Source organism: Erinaceus europaeus, chromosome 9 (genome assembly GCF_950295315.1).
Source record: "Erinaceus europaeus chromosome 9, mEriEur2.1, whole genome shotgun sequence".
Taxonomy (NCBI): Eukaryota; Metazoa; Chordata; class Mammalia; order Eulipotyphla; family Erinaceidae; genus Erinaceus; species Erinaceus europaeus.
This window is the reverse complement of record NC_080170.1, coordinates 110,621,279-110,646,430: the sequence shown is the minus strand read 5'-3', so window position 1 is coordinate 110,646,430 and position 25,152 is coordinate 110,621,279. Positions and strand designations below refer to the sequence as shown.

Genomic DNA, 25,152 nt, shown 5'->3' with positions numbered 1-25,152 from the left:
ATGACCCTGGGTCCGTGCTCCCAGAGGGATAGAGAATGGGAAAGCTATCAGGGGGATGGGGGTGTGATATGGAGATTGGGTGGTGGGAATTGTGTGGAGTTGTACCCCTCCTACCCTATGGTTTTGTTAATTAATCCTTTCTTAAATAAAAAAGAAAAAAAAAACTAGAACTCAGAATTTGTAAACAGAAACCCATGAGAAGTTTCTCTTGAAGCCTAGAAGTCTCATTTCTGAAAGGGGCATGAGTAGCCTATGGATCCAAACTTTCTGTGTCTGGTGTGTTTGTGTTCCCAGCACACAGTGTCAGATTCCCACACTGCGAAGGTCCCCAACAGGGGCTGGGGGTGGGGATGGGGGTAGGGGTGGGGCTTAGTATTTGCAGAATCATGTTTTGCTTCCTTACTTTTACAGGTGGGGATCTTGCTGCTCCACGTCCCATCCTTCAAACACTCGATCTGGAACGTGTCCATTTCCAGGTTATCCTAGGAATAAACATGGAGATGGTGTGGAAAGGAGGTGGTGGGATGAGGATTGCCATTGTTTCCTAGAAAAATCAGTTTGCATTCTGAATTTGGCTGAAATGTGCTCCCTGTGGGTCTTCAAGGGCAAGCTTGGAGGGGAGGGAAGGACAGAAGCTGATGTCACAGTCACACCACGTTTTGGAGAGAGACTAGGCTCAGGTGTGTGAGATGAGGTTTGACGAATGTCCTGGATGAGACACCTGTGTCTTTGACAACTCAGAGCAGTTCTCCAGCATCAGCACCAGCAGATGCCCAGAGCATATCACTCAGTGGATCCAAACTGAGGTCCAGATATGTGCAGGTCTACCCAAAGCTGCCATTCCTTGAGGGCCATGGTCTCTAGTCCAGCTTCACATTACCCACCCAGACCACATTCAAAAAACAGTTGTTATTTGTACCCTGGTGGCTTTGCCTTAATTGACCTTAGATAGAAATTAAAAATGCTTTTTTTCATATTTACTTATTTAATTTTTCATGTGCAATAAAAAGAAAAGAGGAAAGACAGAGAATCAGAACTGAGCAGTGCTAAGACATAACATGGTGCTGGGGATTGAACCTGTAGCCTCTGAGAACTCAGGTATGCAAGCTGGGACTCTAGCAAACTGTGCTGTCTTCCTGGCCCTTTTAATGAAAAAGTCATTCATATTATGCGTGATTCATACCCATACAGAGAGAAGTTAGAACATCAATTGACTCTGACACAAGGTAGTACCAGGGATTGAAGCTGGGACCTCTGGGGCCTCAGGCATGCAAGTTCTATGCATTGGACTATCTCTTTGGCTACGGCCTCTTCTTTTTCAGTTGATAGGTGAGAATCCCCGTCTAAGGGTGGGAGGGCGAGAGCCTGCCCTGCACCTGTGAGACTCTGCTTCCTATTCCAGTTGTGCCAAAGAAGCCCAGTAGGCTGTACTGTTTGTTCTAGATGCATAACCAAATGGTCCTGGACTTTCTTTCTTTCTCTCTTTCTTTCTTCTTTCCTTTATTTTCCTTTCTTTTTCTTTTCTTTTCTCCTTCTCTTTTTTTAAATTCAAACCAGCTTATGTTCTGCCAAAAGGCTTCTATATCACTTGTCACTTCCTAAAGTGAAAGTCTGGAACCCACATTTTGGATTTTCAGAAGACTGGAGCTTTGGGGGGGAGCTATGGGGAAACTGGATATGCTGGGGTAGCAGGGAGGGGGCATGACAAGCATTTGAATGCCCATATGGTCTGAGATGCTCTGTAGAATCTCTCTAGTGCCACCCCCCCCCACCCCGAGACTGGGCCCAGTACCTTTAGCACTTTGTAGCCTGTGTCACAGCTGACAAGCACCTGGTCTTTGAAGGAGTACTTGACTTGTAAGGGCTCGATGGACCCGTAGATGGGAGGCCGTAGCTCTGGGCACTCGTTTCCTGGTGGGGAGCGATTACACATAGCAGGTGAGAAACAAAGACCTGCCTGGTAGTAAGGAAGCCAGTGCTGGGACTCAGGGGCCAGGCAGAGGGGGAAACCCACAGAGCTGGGCACTGAGGGTCCTGGATATCAGGGGCCCTGAAGAAGACTCATTTTACAAGCTTGAAGCGTTACTTTACAATGTAAAGTATTTCCTCATCTGTGAAGGGAAGCAGTCAGTCTGGATTCATCAAAGCTCATGAGTGGAATGGGGATTAAATGCCATCAAGGAGCTGGTAAGATATCTTACTGGGTAGGGTAGCTAGTACACTGCATGGGAGTGCTTTGGTCCTGAGAGAAGCTTCCATGCTAGAGTATCTCTCATTCCCTCTCTGCCTGTCGTCTGTCCATCTGTCTGGAAAAGTTGGCCTAGAGCAAACAAAATAATGCATGTACAAGGTCCTTGTGACACACATACACACACACACAAACACACACACACACACAAACACACACACACACACACGTCATTAATTCTATCCCTCACCTATTGCTTTCTTTAAAAATATATATATATATATATATATGTATGTATGTATGTATGTATTTGATAGGACAGACAAAATGTAAGAGGGGAGGTGGAGGCAGAGAGAAAGAGAGATACCTACAGTACTGATTCACCACTCACAAAGCTTCCCCTCTGGATGAGGGTACCAGGGTCTTGAACCCAAGTCTTGTGTATAGTATTATGTACCACTTCCCAGCCCCCCTCTAATAATTCTTCCTCCTCCTCCTCCTCCTCCTCCTCCTCCTCCTCCTCCTCCTCCTCCTCCTCTTCTTCTTCTTCTTCTTCTTCTTCTTCTTCTTCTTCTTCTTCTTCTTCTTCTTCTTCTCTCCTCCTCCTCCTCCTTCTTCTCCTCCTCCTCCTCCTTCTCCTCCTCCTCCTCCTCTTCCTCCTCCTCCTCCTCTTCCTCCTCCTCTTTCTTCTTCTCTTTTTGCCACACCCACCATAGTAGTCACCAAACAGCTATTTGCATTCTACAGTGACAAGAAACTTAGCACCTACTAAACCTGTCCTTACATTGGTTAAAGTGGGCTCCTCTGATTGAAGTGCTTCCAGATTCAGCTGACCTTGGTGTCTTTGTCAATTTTTTACTCATTGGTCATAATTGACCCTCTTAGGTCACTTAGAATGACCCTAATCATTTTTTCTTCCCCAAATAATTCTCCTTGGTGTGAGCAACATGGTGACATGGTGATCATGTATTTCTAGGTCCTTTTGTCAATGGCTAACTTCCAGGCTTGGGAGTCCTTCTAGCATCTCTTTCCTCCTGGAAAAACTCTCTTTACTTAAGCGCAGATGGTGCAAAGCACAAGGACCAGAGTAAGGATCCCAGTTTGAGCCCAAGCTCCCCACCTGCAGGGGAGTCACTTCACAAGCAGTGAAGCAGATCTGCAGGTGTCTTTCTCTCCCCCTCTCTGTCTTCCCCTCCTCTCTCCATTTCTCTCTGTCCTATCCAACAATAATGACATCAGTAACAACAACAATAATAACTACAACAGCAATGAAAAACAACAAGGGTAGCAAAAGGGAAAATAAATACATATAAATTAAAAAAAAAACATCTCTTTACTAATATCTTCACTTCTCTTCACAGAATTGTTCCCTGCTACAGCAGCCAGTGCCAAGATTTCAAAGCCTATCAGCTGGGTGAGTCATGCAGAGGTTGGTCTTGTCACTGATAGCCAGTTTCGTCTTCCTCAAGCTACTGTAGACCCTTTGGGTCAAATGACTCTGTCAGGGGTTGCTGCAGGTCCTGTCTCTGGTTTCTGGGAAGTGAAGCCTGGGGTTTTGCCAAAATGTGTATATGGACCAGGGCCCAGGGAGGCAGAAAGCCATAAAAACACATTTGGCATTACAGGTCCATACCCAAATTCAGTCTCAGGCATGGAGAAGGAAGAGTTGGAAGTGTTCTTTCTCCAACAAGGCTCAATGAAATGTTCAGAGAAATAACAACAAAAAAAGGAAACAAAAACAATCTCTCCACGTGACTCTGAATAACAGGAAGTTTTGAACACCACTGGTCTGAGGCAAACCCTCCTTCACTCCTGCCATTACCTGTTTTTAGACTTGAGAAACTGAATCAGAAGAAAGAAGGTACCAACTACTCAGTGGCAGAGCTGGGAGCCCCATTACCCCCACCCACCCACCCAGAGGAATGCCAAGGTTATATCCCTTGTTCCTCAGGTACCATCAGTGAGGGCTGAGCCCACATTCTAAATGTGAACCAGAAAGGGAGAGGCCACATTACCTGTCGCTGTGTAAGAGAGCCTCCAGCCTTGGTTCTCGCCTGAGTTGTCACTGCGGAACAGGATCTGGACATTGTGGCTCTGAGTGTTGATGGGCTCTGGGGCATTCTCTCCACAGAAGGGTCCAAACACTTTTGAACCAGCTGTAATCTATAAAGGACACGATGAAGAAGAAGAACCACATCTGAGCAGTGGTGGTGACTGCAGGGACCTTGTCTACACCGCATCCTGGGTTTTGCTAGAGGCCACTACATGAACCCAGGGGATTCATAGATGCTTTTTCCAGTGGGTATCACCACCCACCAAGCGGTTTCCTCTCTGCCATCCAAGTTTACAGTGGTCAAGACAGGCTAGCCGTCCTGTACTCAAAGATGACCATATTGGGACTCAGTGATGATTAGAGCCCTGCCCTGGTGCCCTTTCGTTGTTTCTCCCTCTCTTAGTAAAACTGAAATTTAATATCTTTGAATGTGTATTTTTCAAGTAGCTATGACGACTTTTCAGTAGCAAATGTGTGTATTACTTAAATCCTATTCAGTATCCTGTGGTATCACATAGAAATTTTACTATCTTTCAGTTCAGACATTTTTTTTTCCATTTTTTAATCTATGACTACTATTGGGTTATAAGACCGTAGATTACAGTGTATAGATCCACACTGCAACCACCACCGAAGTTCTGTGTCTCCCACCTCCCACCTCCCAAAGATAACATCAAAGTTCTCAAAAGTCTTAGAAGCAGTTTTCTTGTTTCTCTTTCTTTTTTCTCTTTCTTTCTTCTCTCTCTCTCTCTCTTTCTCTCTCTTTACAAGCTCATGTGTACTGGTTCTCTGGATTTCACATATGAATGAAACCATCCTGTAGTTGTCTTTCATGTCTTATCTCACTAAGCACAATCACCTGGTGCAGTTTCAATGGGTCTGCTATTTAAGAACATACAGTCTAGTCAGGGAACTCTAACAAATAAAAGCATAATTGTATATTATAGTGAAGGTTAAAAATAATCATGGTGTGGAGGTGACAACACAGTGGTTATGTCAAATACTTTTATGTCTGAGGCTCGGAGGTCCCAAGTTTAATCCCCAGCACCATCTAAAGTCAGAACTGAGCAGTATGATGACTAGGAGGGGGGGGGATGGAGGGAGACAGCATTTTAAAGAAAAAATAATAATAGAGAGCCAGCCAGATAGTTCACTTGGATAGTCCACTTGCTTTGTTTGTTTTTGAAATTTATTTATTTATTATTGTGTAAAGACAGAGAAATTGACCATCTAAAGTCAGAACTGAGCAGTATGTTGGCTAGGAGAGAGAGAGAGAGAGAGAGAGAGAGAGAGAAGAGAGAAGAGAGAGAGAAAGAGAGAATGGAGGGAGAGCGCATTTTAAAGAAAAAATAATAATAGAGAGCCAGCCAGATAGTTCATTTGGATAGTCCACTTGCTTTGTTTGTTTTTTAAATTTATTTATTTATTATTGTGTAAAGACAGAGAAATTGAGAGGGGAGCTAGAAAGGGAGAGAGACAGATACCTGCAGCAGCTCTACTTCATCACTTGTGAAGCTTTCCACTTGCAGGTGGGGACCAGGGGCTTGAACCTTGGTCCTTGCACACTATAGTGTGTACATTTAACCAGGTGCACCACCACTTGGCACACTTGCTTTGCTATGGATATGGTCCAGGATCAAGCCCTGCCTCCCCCCACCCCCCAGGTGTCTTTCTCTCTGACATTCTATCTCCGTCTCTGTCTTTGTAGCTGAGAACATGGGCCTGGAGCAGTCACATCCCTGGAGCAGTCACATCACTCACTTTGAGTCACAATGAGTCCTCAAAGTCCATGGAGAAGGCTCACAGAATAGCTCGTGATAATAGCCTAGGAGGCGGGCAGAATTCTTTTTAATTTTTTTCTCTTTTATCTAAATGATTGTGAGGTAGTTTTAATATTGATATTTTAATTAACTACTTTGGATAGAGACAGAGGGAAGACAGCTAGAGAAGGAAGGAGAGAGAGACACACACACCGGTAGCACTGCTTCACTGCTTGTGGTTTCCCTTCTGCAGGTGGGGACCAGAGGTTTAAACCCAGGTTTTCTGAGTGTTGGAATATGTGTGCTCTACTTGGTGTGCTATCACCTGGTCCCAGTGGGCAGAATTCAAGATGGTCCTCATGGTCCTTGTCCTTCATGATGATGTTGTACAACAAAAGGTTTTTGTGTTTGTGTTTGTTTTCATTTTTGTTTTTGCTGGAGGTCTAAGAGCTAGTTCTAGATCTGAGGACACCCCTATACTAGATCTGGCCAAGCTGGCAGATGTCACTTTAAATAACTAATTCGGGAAATAGTAGAGGGTCAAGAAGATCAGTCTCCCACTGGAGTAAAGACTTTCTAGCATCCGCAGGGCAAGCACCCATGGCAGACTTACCTTAATGTAGTCATAAGGGCAAGACACCTCAGGATGGTCCTCAATGTCAAAAATGTCCTCAAACTGCAGGCTGACTATGAAGCCCTCCTCCAACTTGATGGTGTAAAAGCATTCTGAGCTCTTGGGGTAGGGGTTGGGGAAGTCAGGGCTGGTGATCACACCAGTCCTCTGTGTGAAAAGGTTGTCACTGCATTCCACTGTGGGAAACATTCCAGAGCAGAATACACCATGTTAGCATTGCAGCCACATCAACCCTCTCTGAGAGATTAGTGCATGATCTTACTGGTGGTCCTGAGAGGGGATCATTATCCCCATTTTGCAGTTGGGGATGCCAAAGCTCCAGGAATGGAAATGATTAAAACCCCATATTTAGCATTTGGAAGTCAAGACTCTCGAAACAGTGAGTATGAGAAGGCTTGCTATCAGATTCTCTGATATTGGGGGGATGGTGGCAGGAGTGGTCTGAGATGGGAGATGTTGAGATTGGAGTGGTCAGGAGGGCAAATGACTGGACCTCTTTGGTCCCACTCTCCTCTCTACCCAGAACTCCACTAGACCTCACCTGGAAGCCTGGATTTGGCCTTCATCTAATACAGACCCTCAAATACCCCTTCACTCTCTGGACTCTGGTCTTCCTTGGTAGCTGTTCATGCTGCTGGCCACTACGCGCCAATGTGTGATGTATTTGTCTGTGGATTAATCTGTCCTCACTAGACTATAAATTCGATGAACTCAGGGATTCTGTGTTTCTCCCCTCTGCATTTCTGCAGTCAAGGACCTGCCTAGTTTCCTAGGATCCTTACCATAGCTTAGTCCTAACCAAGATCCACTTATTTGCCATTGAGTCTTTGCCTTCAGGCTGACCCACTCTAGATCTGGGTTGTTAGTGTTTTGTACGCTTTTGCTCATCTGGCCCATTTGCTGCTGTCTTCTACCTTACGTAGAAGAGAATGGAGGACTTAAAGGGCAGAGACCCATACTGCCCAGGGACAAAGATGGTCTACAAGGGGAGGGCTTCTCAAACTGGTCCTCTGAGAACCAGCAGCGGACTTCGAGGCCAGTAGGTATGTCACCACATCTTCATTCATGCTTAATCAGAGACAGAGTTCTCTGACTATTCTGTGTTGTTCCCACTGACTATCTATCCTTCCTCCAAGTCTCCCCAGTCTCCCTGAGCAAAGCAGCATATATGGTGACGCTTAGAGTCTTCCATGGGTCCCACCTCGGCAGGTCCTGTTGTCCGTGTGGAGGATGTAGCCAAAACGGCAGGAGCAGTAGTAGCCACCGATGTAGTTGTGGCAGTAGTGGTCACAGGTCAGCTCTTCGTCCTCCTGCTCCGTGCACTCATCCACATCTGTGGGGCAGTGAGAGCCTCTAAGTCACTCCATCCACACGTGATGGTGAAGACAACAGCTAAGGTTGACAAAGTACTGAGTATGGGCCACTCGGGTGTTGGGAGGTACATGCATCCTCTCACTCTATCCTTGCCTAAATCCCAGAAATAATCCTTATCTCTAGTTACAAGTGAGAAAATTTCAAGTCAGAGGGATCCTAAGGTCACTGAAAGCCAGGCAGCTGGACTATTAGTGGTGCCACTAACCTCTAACAGCCACAATACTGAGAAGGATGGCTCTATTAACATTCTAGATGTAGATCTAATGGACTTATTCCAAGTCACACAGAAAGGAAATGGTAATTAGCGATTTAAGTGAGGGTCTGGCTCCAGAACCTGAGATATTTACTTCTCCAAGCTGTTTTTCTTTTCTGAAGTTCCTAAATTGGGGTTAAACCCTGTCCTAAGCATGAGAACTATAAAGATCAAGATTTAATTTCTCACCCTCCCCAGTTTGAACATACATTTCTCTCAGGTGATACAGTAATGGCCAACAAGCTAATCAGATGCTCAGCATCACAAACTACCAGGGAAATTCAAATTTAAGTGGTAATGGGGGTGATACATGCTACTATCTGCCCAACAGAATAATAAAATATATGAAAAATTGGTGTCACTAAATGTAGGTGGGATCTAGACCACCCAGAGCTCCTGTACATTTGTAGGGATAGAAGGTGGTGCAGACACTTTGGAAAAAGACTAGCAATTTTTAAATATTATTTTTTAAATTATCTTTATTTATTGGATAGAGACAATAAGAAATAGAGAGAAAAGGGGGAGATATGAGAGACAGAGAGACACCTGCAGCACTGCTTCACCACTCATAATGCTTTCCCTCTGCAGGCGGGGACTGGGGGCTTGAACCTGGGTCCTTGCATATTGTAACATGTGCACCATCACCCAGATCCCTAGAAATTTCTTATAAAACTAACCATACACCTGGTTCTAAGATCTAATAGTTGTGCTCCTGCATATTTACCGAAGATAAGTAAAACACATGTTCACAAAAAGATGTGTAGGAAGAGGTTCATAGAAATTTAAGTGATGAAAACCAGAAAATGAATAGAGCCCAGGTGTCCGTTGGTGGAATAATGAGTAACAGGTTGTAATATATTCATACGACAGAAAATTGCTGTCAGGAAGAGAAGGAAATTACTACCACATTACAACATGAATGAACCTCAAAAACTTCATGCTGGTTAGAAGGATCCTCATTGCCAAAATATTCTATGTGTTCATTTATGTGAAGTTCCAGGAGAAAGAAAAATGAACCTATAGTTGGAAAAAAATAAAATAAGTATTACCTCTAAGGGAGATGAGAGTGTGCTATGAGTGGGAAGGAAAATGAGGAACTTGTGGACTGATGATAAAAATCAGTGTATTGATAGGGGTGTGGGTTACATATGAATATAAATGTTTCAAAACTCAGTATATAAATTTTAAATTAAAAGGGAAAAATGAACAGATAACACAGTGAAAGGATATGCACAGCTGAGTCTATAATTGACTCTGCATTGTAATGTGTGCACTTAACCAGGTGTGCCACCACCTGGCCCCCGAGTCTATAATTGACTCTGAACTGATGGGTAGATACAGAAGATAGATGTGCAGCAAAGAAATGCATAAGATATTAATGGTTGACTGTGGTGAGTATGCAAGTGTTCACTGTAAAGAAGAATACAGGGATTTTTAACTTTCAGAAAGGAAAGCAGACACCTGGACATAGGCCATTCATTTCTCCAACTTACCCACAGCCATGTAGTGGGCATCAAAACCCGTAAATCGCTCCTCATTGGAGAAATCTGACCGGAAAGTGACAGACATGAAGGAGCTGGGGGATAGGACCACTTCCTGACCGGGGGTCTGCTCTGTGTCCGTAGTCTCCCTGCCACAGAAGGTGGCTAGAACCTGGTCTTCAGTTTCTACCTTTGGAGTCAGACAGAAAACAAACAAAATAATCAGTTTTCCAAATTAGCTTCTTTGCTGACTGCAAAAGAAGAAAAGAATGAGCTATTCATGTATAGACCCGCAAGCTTGAAATAACCTGGGACGGGGGGAGGGGGAGTCCTGGGATTTGATAAAAGACACATTACAAGTTAATTCAATGTGACCATTAATCATATTTCACTCATTTTGTTAGGGTCTATCAGAAAAATCATGGCATTTTTTTTTCATGTTGACAATCAGACTGTTCATGTGTTAAAAAGAATTCAAACTAAAATCAAAGGAGTTAGATAACCTCACAGAAGAATTATATTATCTATATATTAATTATATATATATATATATTCTTAATTTGGTAGGAACTTACTCTACTTAAAGATAAAACTTTCATGTGCAATATAAGTCATTCATTAAGCATTGGTTGTGTGTCTGCTACTCAACAAGGCCTAGAACAGGGGTGATAAGAGGTGGATAATATATAATGCCATGCTTGGGGAAGCAGAGTTCAGGTGGAGTCAAACAGACTCAGCAGAGCTATTATACACTGACAAGTGCTTTAATGGGAGCATGGCATCAGGAATGTGTTTAGAGGGAGGTGGGGTCGCCCTACTAGAATAGAACTTAAGCTGCAAGAGAGAGAAATTTTGTTTTCTTTACGGATGTGTCTTCAGTGCATGGAAGAGTAACTGACAAAGAGAAATTACTCAACAAACATCTGTTATCAGGAACTACAAGTGTGAACTCTAATTTGAGAATAATAAAAAGCAAGAGAATCTGTTGAGATGGCAAAAGGTGAATTTAGAAGGATACCTTAAAACTAGATTATGGTTGACCTTGAATGCCTCCATAGCAATATACAATGGTTAATTCTGTGAGTAAAAGGAAGACATTGAAAACTTTACATGTGAAGTCTTGTAGTCAGGACTATATTTAATTAGTAATTTTAAGTATACAGAAATGGTGAGAATCATCAAGAAATATGTTGAGTATGTTTATGTTGAGACCCACATGCAGAAATAGTCTATTTGCTAAAAAATAATTCTTTATTTTAGGAGAGCCAAAGGTCCTATGTGAATCTGAAGATACAGGACCACAAGATAGCTCTTTGGAGGATGAACTTGTTTTGTCATGAGCAGGACCCAGGTGTAAGCCCAGGCACCAACCTACAAGGAGATGCTTCTGTGCTATGGTGTTTTTATCTATATCTATATCTCTATCTCTCTAGCTTTATCTATGTCTCTCTATATATCTGTATCTATATCTATCTATTTATCTATCTACATATATATATATATATATATTCCTTTTTGTTGCCCTTTTTTGTTGTTGTTGTAGTTATTGATGCCATCATTGTTAGATCGTGTTGGATAGTATGCCAGCTACCCCTGGCTTCTGCTTAACCATATGCCTATATAGGGATAGATTTAATCCCATTCAAAGCTTTGGTCTATTTACATAAATCACTTTTACATTTACATAAAGCACTCCAGGGCATTAGTGGTTCAGTGATAGGATTTTGCCTGCTCCGCCCCCTCCTTGTCACACTCTGATTTTCACCAGTCACTTTTCTCTCCACCCTCTCTATGTCACATCCTGTTTCCACCCTACTTGGCAAGTATATATAAAGACAGCATTGTGAGTTTTAGGGTACTTGAGTTTAGCTTAGCTCGTCTTAGATTGTGCTGCGTCCTGCATGAATAAAGAGATACTGCGTACAACCCAGCCATGAGTCCCCTGGTCGTCTGTTACCGCCCGTGAAGCCAGCCCGGCGAAAACAAACCTAGCCTGGCGAAAACAACAAGATCAGGCAGAGAGAATTGGAGAGAGGAGGGGAAGAGAAAGATAGATACCTGCAGACCTGCTTCACCAATTGTGAAGCGACCTCCCTGCAGGTAGGGAGCCAGGGGCTTGAACCAGGATCCTTATGCTGGTCTTTGCACTTCGTGCCCTGTGCACTTAGCCCACTGCACTACTGCCTGACTCCTTTTTTCTCTATCTTCCTATCTGAAAAATTCAGCCGGGAGCAGTAGACAACAGTAACAACAACAACAACATCCCAGCAAAGATTCTAAACCTAAAGTTCATTTTATGTGAGTTTGTTTTTGAGAATTGGTTGTTTTTCAACACTGTAAGAGCAATATTTGACTACCAACACATAGCCTACCCATTATTCTATTATCTTACACCTAGACTGAGTTTTTAATGTTTATATTTGTGTTTTGTAACCTCCTGATGGATGCTTTAACTAAGATGCATGTGAAGTCCTTTTTTTTTTTTTTAACCAAGAATGGCTTCTGTTGTCTTTCAGAGTCATTAGAGAGTTCCTCATAACAGTCTATCTCTAGTAGCTTCTAGTGAATTCACTGTCTCATTCATTAGCTGAGTCTATCAGAAGTATCTTGATAGTTGACACTTCTGTTTTGAAACTAATGATTTATTTATTAAAATAAATGAGAATTAGAAGGCAAAACACTTTGCCCTGGCAACAAAAAACACAAGGATAATTAATCACTAACTTTGGGAATTGAAGTGTAAACAGAAAATGAGATCATGGTTTTGCTATTTATGTCTCTTCTCTGTAGATACTAACCAACTCACACCAGCCTTGTAAATTGTAGGATGTGCCTATCTTCACACAACTGAACTGTTAAAACATCACAGCTGGCTTCTGGTGGTTAACTGCAATTTCCAGATAGCTAATTTCCCCTCTAAGTATAAGAATTCTTTTTTAGGAATAACTTTTTAAAATGTGCTTTCTACAGATCCCTACTTTCACAGTTGAAGCATGCTAATCCTGTTTTTGGTGTCTCAAGACACATGACTATGAACATCTACCTTAGGGACTGCTGAGTTGTGTGATGCTGCTTGTTTTGCTTTGAATGTTTCCACACTAATGTCTTCTTGAAGTAGTATTTTGTTCTTGTTTTTATTGTTATATATTTGTTAACTGAGAGATGTTGTAAAATAGAAATCATTTAAATTACTCTTCATAGAAATAAACAAAACAGGGGACCAGGTGGTAGTACATTGGGTTAAGAACACATGGCGCAAAGCGCTAGGATCCAAGTTTGAGGCCCTGGCTCCTCACCTTCAGGGGAGTTGCTTCACAAACAGTGAAGCAGGTCTGCAGGTGTCTGTCTTTCTCTCACCCTCTCTGCCTTCCCCTCCTCTCTCCATTTCTCTCTGTCCTATCCGACAACAATGACATTAATAACAGTAATAATAATAACCACAACAATGAAAGCAACAAAAAAGGAAAGTAATAAATAAAATATTTAAAAAAATAGAAATAAACAAAACAAACTAGGCTGATTTAGAATGAAGTTCTGGGAAAAGAATTCTATCGTAACTATATAAATTGGAGTACATTATTTTGGTGGCCTCTGCTCTGGAATAATGTAAGATTCATAGATTTTAAGAACAAAAGACAGTAAGGGAAAACAAAAGGTGAAACTTGGACTGGGTGTGGTATATTAACCAAAGCAAAAAGTCTGGGGAAGGAGTGAAAGGAGTGAAAAGGATAGGATGCAGGACATTGGGATCCTATTGTATTTCGTAGACACCAATTAAGGGGAGAGGAAAGGGTGTTCCTATGTGTTAAATACTATACTATAAACCACTAACCACCTAAATAAATTTTTAAAAAATCCATAGATCTGACAGTTGGAGACCCTGAGTCCTATTCCCTTCTACAATTCTTGGTGATTTACCTGATAAAACAGGAATTTGAACCTAGGTTCTTTCCAGTTTTGACATACTGGTATTCTGACAAGGTTTTCTAACTACATAATAAGTAAACAAGTTGCTAAGAAGGAATTTCAATGCACATGTTACTTCCTGAACTTCTTTATGATGGCTAGACATGGAATTCAATATGAGTTACCAATGAATAGTCATGCCTTTAGCGTCCATCAGACAAAGAGAAGTTCCCTTCCTAGCACTGAGTTTCCCTAAGTGTCTGAACACTTTCAAGTGAAACTTACCAGAAGTTATCTGGATTAGGAAAAAAGCCAACGAAATTCTGTGATTAAAAAACCTCCCTTCTTATAATTTGTGTAAGACATACAGTGTTTTTTTTTTTTTTTTTTTTTTTTACAATGGAAAGTGGCTAGTTATCACTTGTAGAGCCAAGTTATTCTGAACTCCATGAGAATTTCTGAGTTGTCCACATCTTGAGAAGTATGGAAGGAAGGACCAGTAACCTAGGGTCCTGGGAAGTCAACCTATACCCCAGAATAGAGTTCTGGAATATCTGAGTTGGGGGGGGATGGGCAATTAAAAGTTATTTCAGTCCTCCTCCCAGAGGAAGCTGAGGTTCCAAGAGGGGAAGTGACTATCTCAAGGGTAGGGAGATAACCCCAAGTATTTCCTGGTAATCAGTTTTGCTTTTAGAACTGTTCTGACTCAGAGAACGTAACCCACCCGGCCAGAAAGTACATAACAAAAGACACTGACACTTTGCAAAGCAACTTTCCAGACTCAAGGGCCTATTGACACCTTATCTTGTTTATCCTGGGTGTATGGACAGTCTCCCGGAGAGGATGTGTCTTGGTGACAGCTCCAGCCATAACCTAAATGGGAGGGTCACTGGCCTTGGCTAATATTTACAGCTTCTGCTATGTGCTATACAGTTTGACAAAAATCATCTACCTCTGAGTATAAGCATAGAAATGAATTCTGGCTTCTGTCTGAACTGTCCTATTTCTAAGGTCATCATCTTAATGTGATGGAGGGAAACATCATATCAAATGAAGGTACAAAACCCTTGAAATGGAGAGCAATCTGCCTAGGATCACAGACTCTTTGTTCTTTACTTCCTCTTTCTATGGGAAGACATGTTCTGTCAGACTCTTTTGTTTTTGACATGTACACGTGGGCATATAGCCTTCATTTGTTTTCTTTCAACCCTATTCAATAAATATGTTTTTAGTTTGTTTAATTTTAATGAGTGAGAGAAATACAGAGAGAAAGACACACACAGAGAGAGAGAAAGAGAGAGGGAGAGAGAAAGAGAGAGATGCCAAATTATTGATAAATTCTGGCTTATGGTGGTGTGGGGGATTGAACCTGGGACTTTGGAGCCTCGGGCATGAGATTTTGTTGTTGTTGTTGTTGTTGTTGTTGCTTAACAACTCTCTTCTCCCCTGAGCTCAGTTCAACAAATATTTATATGCTGAGCTCTGTCCACACTACGGTGTGGAGAATAAACATTTTTTTTTTTTTATTTATTGCATGAGCTTCATAAATAAGTCCTCTGTCTCTGGGAATGTAACATTTGATAAGAGAATAAGTACTAAAATGTTATGTGCTTGGGTGTTATGAGGGTATTGTGACTGCAGTGGAAGACAGGTAACCACGGGTGTTTAAAGAAGGGAAAAGGGGGGGGCAGGTGGTGGTCCACCTGGTTAAATGCATATATTACCATGCACAGGACCCAGGGATTCAAGCCCCTGACCTCCACCTGCAGGGGGGAAACTTCACAAGAGGTGAAGCAGTGTGGCAGGTGTCTCTTTGTTTCTCTTTCCCTGTCAACTTTTCTGTTCTACTAAATAAAATAAAGTTAAAAAAAAAGGAGAAAACTCCAGCCAGCTGAAAGGGCTCATAACACGTTAGGAAAGGGAGAATGTTCTTTGGGCAAGGAGCTAAATTAATAAGCAGATTTAGGTAGAGTGGGTGGACATTTAAAGTGGCAGTGAGGGCCTCTGAGCAGAGGAGATAGTGAAGAACGAGGAGAAGTTGGAGTCACAGGCATTGCCCCTTCCTACCACCACCTGGTATAGGAAAGGAGCTTTAGAGAGGACATGGCAGTGGGAAGGGGCAGAGTCATTGTTCGCTATGAGCTATGAATTTTCATCCACAATAGGAGCAGCGCATATCTCCTAAGCAAAACTGAGGCAGAGCAGCACGCATACAACAAAATATTCTGTGGGTGGACAGGTGAGTTGGTCTGCGCAAGTGCATAAAGTCACCTCATCCAAGTCACTGGCAGAGAACGATGTACAGAGAAAGTAGCTTGAGGGCTAAGCAGTGGTGACATACAGCAAGGACCCACTCAAGGATATGGGTTTGAGCCCCAGCTCCCCACCTGCAGGGGGTCTGCTTCAAAGATGCAAAACAGGTCGGCAGATATCTTCCTCTCCCTCTTTCTAAATCCTTGCCCTCTATCAATTTCTCTTTGTCCTATCTAATACAAAAAAATAATAATAGGGGAAAAAATGGCCTCCAGTAGCAGTGGATTTGTAGTGCCTACACTGAGCCCTAGAGATAATAATAGTGGCAATAAAAATAAATAAATAAAGAGAGAGAGAGAGAGAGAGAAGCTCAGGAGTGATAGAATAATCTGAATAATCTTGAAACATGAAGAAGCTTGAAGCTCAGATAATTTAAAGGAGGCTAGCGCGGAGTGACTTCAGCTCCACAGAGCAGTACCCTTATTCTCTAGCCAATAATACTCATGTTCTTTTAACGAAGGGGGGGGTACAGTTGCCTCAAGGTGGTACTTGTCTACGTTCCTAAATTGTAACTGAGAAACTTTTTGACAACCCAATGGATATGCCTGGTAGGATCAAGGTTGTCCTCACACCCCACCATTCTGCCTTCAGCTCAGTTGCTGCTCCAAGTTGGGACACCCCACGGAGGAAGCAGCAAGTCACTCAGCCAACAGTTTCTCCTAGGTTTCTTTCCCTGGGAGGTCCCCTTCAGGGTTCCACACTGGTGCCTTGAAGTGTTTCTCAGATTCCCTTCCCTGTAGCCACCACATGTCTCCTCTGTCAGGGCTTTAGGAGAATTAATTAGTGACCCTCTTCTGCTGCCCTCCAGTTCTGTCTATGGGTAGCTGTGGTATTTGTTTTTCAAGTTACTCCTCAAATTACTTGTGTTCTAAGGCCCATAAATATTTATTATTTCACAGGACTCAAAGAGATTCTTTTCCTGACTGAACTCTAACTGATAAAGTTATTTATTTTAGAAGTAGGAAGCTGTCCTAAAAAAAAAAAAAAAAGGCAATTAGAACATGTGGCTGCAGTCTGGGGGTTGGCTAGGGGAACGAAAGGAAATTGCTACTGAAGACAAGAAAAAAAAAAAAAGGCAGCCTGAACCATGCAGTGGTGAAATAGTTGGTAAGACATGCCTGAGGCAAATTAGAAGGTCGAAAGAAGTACACAATGGAGGAGGGAGGGTCCAGGTGGTGGTGCATCTGCTTAAGCGCACACATTACAGTGTGCAAGGACCAGGGTGCAAGCCCCTGGTCCCCACCCACAGGTGTCAAACTTCACAAGTGGTGAAGCAGGACTACAGCTGCCTCTCTGTCTCTTTCCTTCTCTCTTTCTTTCCCCTCTCAATTTCTCTGTCTCTGTCCAATGATAAATAAATATATATATTCAAAATGGAAGAGGGAGCTAGACAGAATGTCCTGCCAGCACATGCTCTTAGTGGTGTATAGCAAGATACTTCAGGGGAAAATAAGTTTTAGTGTCTAAGCAGAAATTAGAGATAACACAGAGGACTCAGAATTAGTCAGGTTGGAAAATACTCTTGGTTTTGTCTCCTGTATCTCAACAAGCAAACATTTCAAAAGCAAAATGGCATCAGGTAAAAATCAAGCCAAAGGGGGAGTCGGGCTGTAGCGCAGCGGGTTAAGCGCACGTGGTGAAAAGCACAAGGACCGGCATAAGGATCCCAGTTCGAACCCCGGCTCCCCACCTGCAGGGGAGTCGCTTCACATGAGGTGAAGCAGGTCTGCAGGTGTCTGTCTTTCTCTCCCCCTCTCTGTCTTCCCCTCCTCTCTCCGTTTCTCTCTGTCCTATCCAACAACGATGACAACAACAATAATAACTACAACAATAAAACAACAAGGGCAACAAAAGGGAATAAATAAATAAAATAAAATATTTTTAAAAATTAAAAAAAAAATCAAGCCAAAGGTATGGCTTTTTTTTTTTTTTTTAAAGACCCTTTCTCATGATGGAGGAGACTTCTATCAGTGTCTAGGGTTGCTTCTCTACTAGTTAAACCTAAGGGCTCTGAAATGTCTTCAGGACATTGAACTCTGGCATGTCCACCCAAGTAGAGAGAGGCCTGTTTTGAAAAGAAGTGTGGGTATAGTTTTTGTTGGTTAGAGTGAACTACATTCTGATATAAAAGAGACACATACAAAAACTTAAGAGGAATCAAAGAGGTTGATTTAGAAATCATTCATTCACTCATTCATTCATTCATTCATTCATTCATTGTAGTCTCTGGGATCTTACTGCCCTGGTCATATGTTTTAGAGAGAGAGGCAGAGTGAGAGAGGGAAAGACATGCACTACCCAGGTGAATTATCTTGGTAGTCATAGAAATGAACAATTCAAAATGAAAACACACAACAATAACAACTTCTCTGCTCTGATTTCAAAGCACAGGAAGTAAACAAAAAGAATTATGTAGCTGCAGGGTCTAGAAAATAGTTCACACAGATAGTTTTTTTATTTTGTGATATACATGACTCAGGTTTGAGCCTGCCCCCCCCCCCCCACCACAGTGGAGGAAATTTCCTTGTTGTGGTAACTTTTCCTCTCTCCCTAAAGATATTTTATTATTTATTTTTAATGAGAGACATACATGGAGAAAGAAAGGAGAGAGAGAGAGAGAGAGAGAGAGAAAGGAAGGAAGGAAGGAAGGAAGGAAGGAAGGAAGGAAAAAAGGAACGAACCTAAGCACTGCTCAGCCCTGGTTTATGGTGATGCTGGAGATTGAACTTTGGACCTCAGAGCCACAGGCATGAATGCCTTCTTTGCATAACCATTATGCTGTCTTCCAAGCTCCTCTTTGTTACTGTCTGGAAAAGCTGGCCCACTAGACCTCCATCAGATCCCTCTCTCCACCATCACTGGTCATCTCCATTAGAAACAACATCATAGACCTTCTGGCTGGCCTCTACAGGACCTTGCCTCAATGCAGAACAACAACGGTAGAAACTGCCCCTCTCTCCAAAGGGAGGCTGGGTCAACATACTCGAGGAAGACTGGTCCTGAAGTGAGTGCAGCTTAACATGTTCCTGGCTATGACCATGGAAAGCAACCTCAGACTGACAGGGATGCAGAGATTACACAGGCTTCTGTGCTAAATATGAATAGACATGGGTCCTGGGTCAGATCCATGAGGTTTATAGCTAACAGTATTTATATACTTTTCCCACATTTGGGAGCTACTCTTTGCCCTGAACAGCTTTCTAGTCCTATTCCCAACTCTGACAGTATCTTTCCGGACAATACTTTTAGCCCACCTGCATGTTATCTGCGGGGCTCAGGCAAAAATTAGTAAAGTCATGGGCCCCTTAGAATACATCTAAAGTCGGGAGTTGGGCGGTAGCACAGAGGGTTAAGCACAGGTGGCGCAAGTACAAGGACCAGCAGAAGGATCTTCGTTGGAGCCCCCAGCTCCCCACCTGCAGGGGAGTCACTTCACAGTGAAGCAGGTCTGCAGGTGTCTGTCTTTCTCTCCCCATCTCTGTCTTCCCCTCCTCTCTCCATTTCTTTCTGTCCTATCCGACAATGACGACAATGATAATAACTACAACAATAAAAAACAAGAGCAACAAAAATAAATTAATTAATTAATATTAAAAAAATAATATACCTAAAATAGACTTCCTAGCTTCTTCCAACATGAAGACCCCAAATCTCATCTACTATATTATTACCTTTAGGTTGATGATTATTAAGCAATATGTTCTGTTTTATATCTTAATGCTTTTCAGCCACTAAGTTGCAGATGCTACTATGACACCAACCTGACTTCCCTGGGCAGATGACCTCACCAATGTATCCTGGAACCCCACCTCACCAGAGCCCTGCCCCACTAGAGAAGAAAGAAACAGACTGGAAGTATGGATTGAAATGTCAGTGCCTGTGTCCAGTGGAGAAGCAGTTATAGAAGCCAGACCTCCCACTTCTGCTTCCCATAAAGATCCTTGGTTCATATTCTCAGAGGGATAAAGACTAGGTACCCTTCCAGTGGAGGGGAGGGATATGGCACTCTGGTGGTGGGAATTGTATGGAATTGTACCCCTCTTATCCCACAGTATTGTTGATCATCATTAAGTCACTAGTAAAATCAGTTCATTCATTCATTCATTCATTCATTAAAAGTTGGCCCAGAGTGGTAGAGTCACAGCAGTGACAAACAACAACAAATGGCTATTTTGCTAAACAAACAAACAAACAAATCCATTTCTTAAAGGGGGAATGAATGTCTCAAGAGGGTGAAGCTGAGAAATTCACAGAACCCAGTGCCACAGAGAGCTGTGGAAGTACTCACCTATTCATTCACTCACTCACTCACTCACTCAATCACTCACTCACTCACTCACTCACTCACTCACCCATTCACTCACTCACTCACTCACTCACTCACCCATTCACTCACCCATTCATTCACTCACTCACCCATTCACTCACTCACTCACTCACTCACTCACTCACTCACTCACTCACCCATTCACTCACTCACTCACCCATTCACTCACTCACTCACCCATTCACTCACCCATTCACTCACTCACTCACCCATTCACTCACTCACTCACCCATTCACTCACCCACTCACTCACCCATTCACTCACTCACTCACCCATTCACTCACTCACTCACTCACCCATTCACTCACTCACTCACCCATTCACTCACCCATTCACTCACTCACTCACCCATTCACTCACTCACTCATTCACTCACTCACTCACTCACCCATTCACTCACCCATTCACTCACTCACTCACCCATTCACTCACTCACTCACCCATTCACTCACTCACTCACCCATTCACTCACCCATTCACTCACTCACTCACTCACTCACTCACCCATTCACTCACTCACTCACTCACTCATTCACTCACTCACTCACTCACTCACTCACTCACTCACTCACTCACAGGGAATAAAAGTGAAAAAGTGGGCTCGAAGTGAAAAGCATTTCTGTTCTCTGGGGGAGGCAACAGAAACCAAACTGAGTCACTATGAAGCAGTAACTCTTACATGCTTCCCATGTCTCCAGTTTCACCCACGGATGGAATTTATTTATCACCCATGGTTGTTCCATTATGGTTGATTTGTTTTTATGTTACTCAGGCAAGAAGATGCTGGGTCTGTGGAGAGCAGATCTGAATCCTCTACATCAAGAGAAACTATACTTAATAGTCAACATTGTTGGTGTCACCTGTCACTGTGTCTGATTTAAATAAGAAGGTCAGGGGCTTTAAGCCTGACATGTTAATGGGATGAGGTTTGAGGTGGCTGGGGGAAGAGTCAAAGCATATCTTACATGAAAGGGATAAAATTAGGTTTGGCCAGAGAAAGAATTGGGGTTCATTGTTTATAAAAGTATCTATATGGAGGGGCAGGTGGTGGCGAACCTGGTTGAGTGCACATGCTACAGTGCACAAGGACCCGGGTTCAAGCCCCCGGTCCCCTCCTGCAGGGGGAAGGCTTTGCGAGTGGTGAAGCAGGGCTGCAGGTGTCTTTCTGTCTCTCTCCCTCTCTAACTTCCCTCCTCCTCTCAATTTCTGGCTGTCTCTATCCAGTAAATAAATAAAGATAATTAAAAAAATTAAAAAACAAAACAAACCTCTCTCCCTCTCTAACTTCCCTCCTCCTCTCAATTTCTGGCTGTCTCTATCCAGTAAATAAATAAATAAAGATAATAAAAAATTTTAAAAAACAAAACAAACAAAAAGGTATCTATATAGGGAGGCCGGTAGGTGGCGCACCGGGCTAGACACACATAATGCGAGGCGCAGATACCTGCACAAGGATCCCAGTTCAAGCCCCTAGCTCCCCACGTGCAGGGGTGTCGCTTCACCAGGCATTGAAGCAGGTTTGCAAGTTTCTTTCTCTCTGTCTTTCTGTCCTCTCTCAGTTTCTCTCTGTCTTATCCAGCAACAGCAATGGCAGCAACAGCAGCAGCAACAACAACAACAAAAGGAAAAAAATGGCCTCCAGGAGCAGTGGATTCGTAGTGCAGGCACTGTGAGCCCCAACCATAACCCTGAAAAACTATCTGTGTAATCCTTTATGTGCCCATGACTTTGCTGCTCTTTCACAAAGTGACTTAGTTGCTCTTGGACAGGCTTTATGATTTGCTTTGATAAAGAGAGCACATCATGTCCTAGAAATGATACATCATTTCAGGGTGCTGGGGTCTTATAGGTCTCCCAGCTCACAAGGGGTCTTGTAGCACTTTCCAGTGTGAAAGACTGCCCTGAAACCACCATGTGAAGAAGACTTATAGGTCCTTTTAGGGAAACCAAGGTCACACAGAACAGAGATGATTGACCCCACCAGTGGCCTACCACAGTGGCCAACCGGCTAACAGATCCCAGCAAGCAGCAGGTGGGTGAGTGAGGCCATCTTGGTTATTCTGGTTTCAGCTAAGCCTCCAAATGACTGTAACCACATGAACGACTTTAGGCAAATCTAGTAAAAGCTGAACTTCACACAGAACGTCTGACCACAGAGTTGGGACTTAATAATTAAAAGGATGCCCTTTTTTTTAAAAAAAAAAAAATTGAAGTGTTTTTCTTTCCTTTTGATAGGACTAAGGGAAATTGAGAAGGAAGGGAAGATAGAAAGACACCTGCAGCACTGCTTCATTGTTTGTTAAGCTTTCCCCACTATGGTGGGGATGATGGACTTGAATCGAGGTGTTTGCTCATGGAAACATGTGCACTTTGCTGGGCCTGACACCACCCAGTCCCAGCATAGGGAGGGGCCTTCTTTTAGCTACTGAACTTTGGAGTGACTGAGTACACAGTAAAAGATAACTGATGTGGGGAGTAAGGAACCATTTAGGGTAAAAATATGAATCACAAGTCCATGGGTTTTTTTCATCTTGAAAATAACCTGACCTAATAATATCTTACCTTTCTATCAAACCCTTAATGAAAATTATTATCATCTTTTCACAATCACTTGCAAAGATGAGCTATTCACTCCCTTCTAAGACAGATCAGGTTATGGCAGATTACTCTTGATTTTGAAAGCTCTTCCTTAGAACCATATTCGGGACTACAACCTAGGAGAAAATATCCCTAATGTGGAAAAATCTTTATGAATGAAAACACTGATAGCAATTTTGTTAGGCTAATTACCTTCAAGCATTGGGTGAGCCCCTAAGAAGGCATTGCATACAGTAATAATTTGTTGTTGGGTTTTTTGTTGTTGTTGTTGTTGTCTTCTGCCTCCAGGGTTATTGCTGGGGCTCAGTGCCAGCACTATAAATCCACTGTTCCTGGAGGCCATTTTTTTTTTTTCATTTTATTGCATAGGACAGAGAAAAATTGAGAGAGAAGGGAAAGATAGGCACTTACACATCTTCTTCACCCATTTTGAAGCAACCACCCTGCAGGTGGGAAGCTGGGGCCTCAAACCTGGATCTTTGCGTGGGTCCTTGCACTTTGTACTATCTTTGTGCTATGTGCGCTTAAGGAGGTGCTCCACAGCCTGCCCTCCCCCCCCCCCCATTAGTAATTTGTGAAGTCTCAGACTAGGCTGATAGTTCCTTTGGAATCTTTCCCCTAGGAGGAGGCTTGCATATTCACCAGGAGGGCTTTGGAGAAAAATGGGGTGCGCCTTGAAGCTGCAGGGAGAAAGCAGGGTGGGAGGGGTGTCTGGGAGCCTGGGAAACCAATGATGTGCAGATGAGAAGCAGCTTGAGCCCATCCTCTCACTGGGACTGGGGTGGGGTTTGGGGGTTCAGGAAAGCCTGAGATTAATGGCTTTTGATTCAGTCTTCGGCCTGTGAACCACTCCCTTTTGACTCTTTCACATGTAAATCACCCATTGGGAAGCTGGGCCCCAAACAGTTCAGGACCAGAAAACAGCCAGAGGACACGTAAAAAAACAAATCCTTGTTGTGTTCTTCTGAGTGGCAGCCAGACTGAAGGTAAATCACAGTTGGGATTCCTGCAGAAGCCATGATTAAGTCAGAGCTGAGTGGAGAGAAGGGACACACTGCCCCTGCCAGTGTCGCCAAGCAGCTCCCTGGAATGTGGGGGCTCCCACTGTGTTGCTTGGGACTGTGTTTTGCCCCCACCCACAAGCACCTCCCAAAAATCCCTTTGTGGAAATCCTTCTAGGAAGTTAGGGTAGGGAGCAAACCACAGGGTCTGGGCATTGTACTGTCATTCAGATGTCCTGAGTCACTTTAATCTCCCCAGCCCTTGGTGCCCGAAGATCCCAAGAGCTTCCACCATTTTACAATCCCAAATGTTGACTTTGCAGTTTATTTATTTATTTGTTTGTTTGTTTGTTTATTTATTTATTTATTTTTACTGCTTTGCCATTGAACACACCCATCATTGAAAATAAAGTTTCGTAAATGGTTCATTAAATAAATTACATCAAGAGAAAATCATTATAAAACTCATCGCCTCCTGGTGACTTTAGTATTTCACTGCTGCCCACACTTTTGAGAAAGTATCTGTGTCTGAATAGCCAATGCACAGCTGCTTCTCATCTCCCCAGTCCTCCAGTCCATCCTGTCCGCCAGTCCAGATCCAGTCGTTAATCATTTATAAGCACCCCATGGTCTTCAGGCTTCAGTTTTCACAATTGCACAAATTGGACATTAAAATTGTCCTCAGGAAGTCCAATTGAACACTGACGTGAGAGCAGGTCATAAAACCCGCCTTGCCTGTCAATACCTAGAATCTCCCAGTTCCCACCTGTTCCCTAGTGTCATCTGTCATCCCGGTCACTTTCTCTTCTATCCTTCACCCTGTTTACTCCAGGAGCCCAGCATTATGTCCTTCAAGTCTTTGCTCAAACATCTTTCAGTGAGAATCACTGGGGCCAGCACAGGTAAATCTTAACTCCCTTCTCAACTCTTACAGCCTAGTTACCCTGCTCTATTTGATTGTGTTGGCCACCACCTTACTGCAGTAGAATTGAATTATGAATAAAGTTTGTAGTCTGTTTCCCCCGTATAAAGTAATCATTTTGTTGCTAGGCACTTTTTTTTTTGGCCTTCAGGGTTATTACTGGGACTGGGTGCCTGCACTAGGAACCCACCGCTCCTGGAGGCCATATCCCCCCACCCCGTTTTTTGCCCTTGTTTATCGCTTTTGTCATTATTGTTGTTGTTATTAGATAGGACAGAGAGAAATGGAGAGAGGAGGGAAAGACAGAGAGGGATAGAAAAAGATAAGACACCTGCAGACCT

General features: G+C 43.0%; 1 protein-coding gene across 4 annotated transcripts in view; it reads right to left on the bottom strand.

Moving 5' to 3' along the window:
* Nucleotides 1-25,152, bottom strand: part of MASP1 (MBL associated serine protease 1) — an 80,109-nt gene that overhangs the window by 39,747 nt on the left and 15,210 nt on the right. For all 4 annotated transcript variants that reach the window (XM_060198530.1, XM_016192385.2, XM_007532733.3 and 1 more), the window contains exons 3-8: nucleotides 9,756-9,933; nucleotides 7,837-7,968; nucleotides 6,615-6,811; nucleotides 4,204-4,351; nucleotides 1,793-1,911; nucleotides 404-482 (exon numbers count right to left, since the gene is read on the bottom strand). In XM_060198530.1, the coding sequence (XP_060054513.1) occupies nucleotides 404-482; nucleotides 1,793-1,911; nucleotides 4,204-4,351; nucleotides 6,615-6,811; nucleotides 7,837-7,968; nucleotides 9,756-9,933 (853 nt within the window). The remainder of the gene's footprint in view (nucleotides 1-403; nucleotides 483-1,792; nucleotides 1,912-4,203; nucleotides 4,352-6,614; nucleotides 6,812-7,836; nucleotides 7,969-9,755; nucleotides 9,934-25,152) is intronic.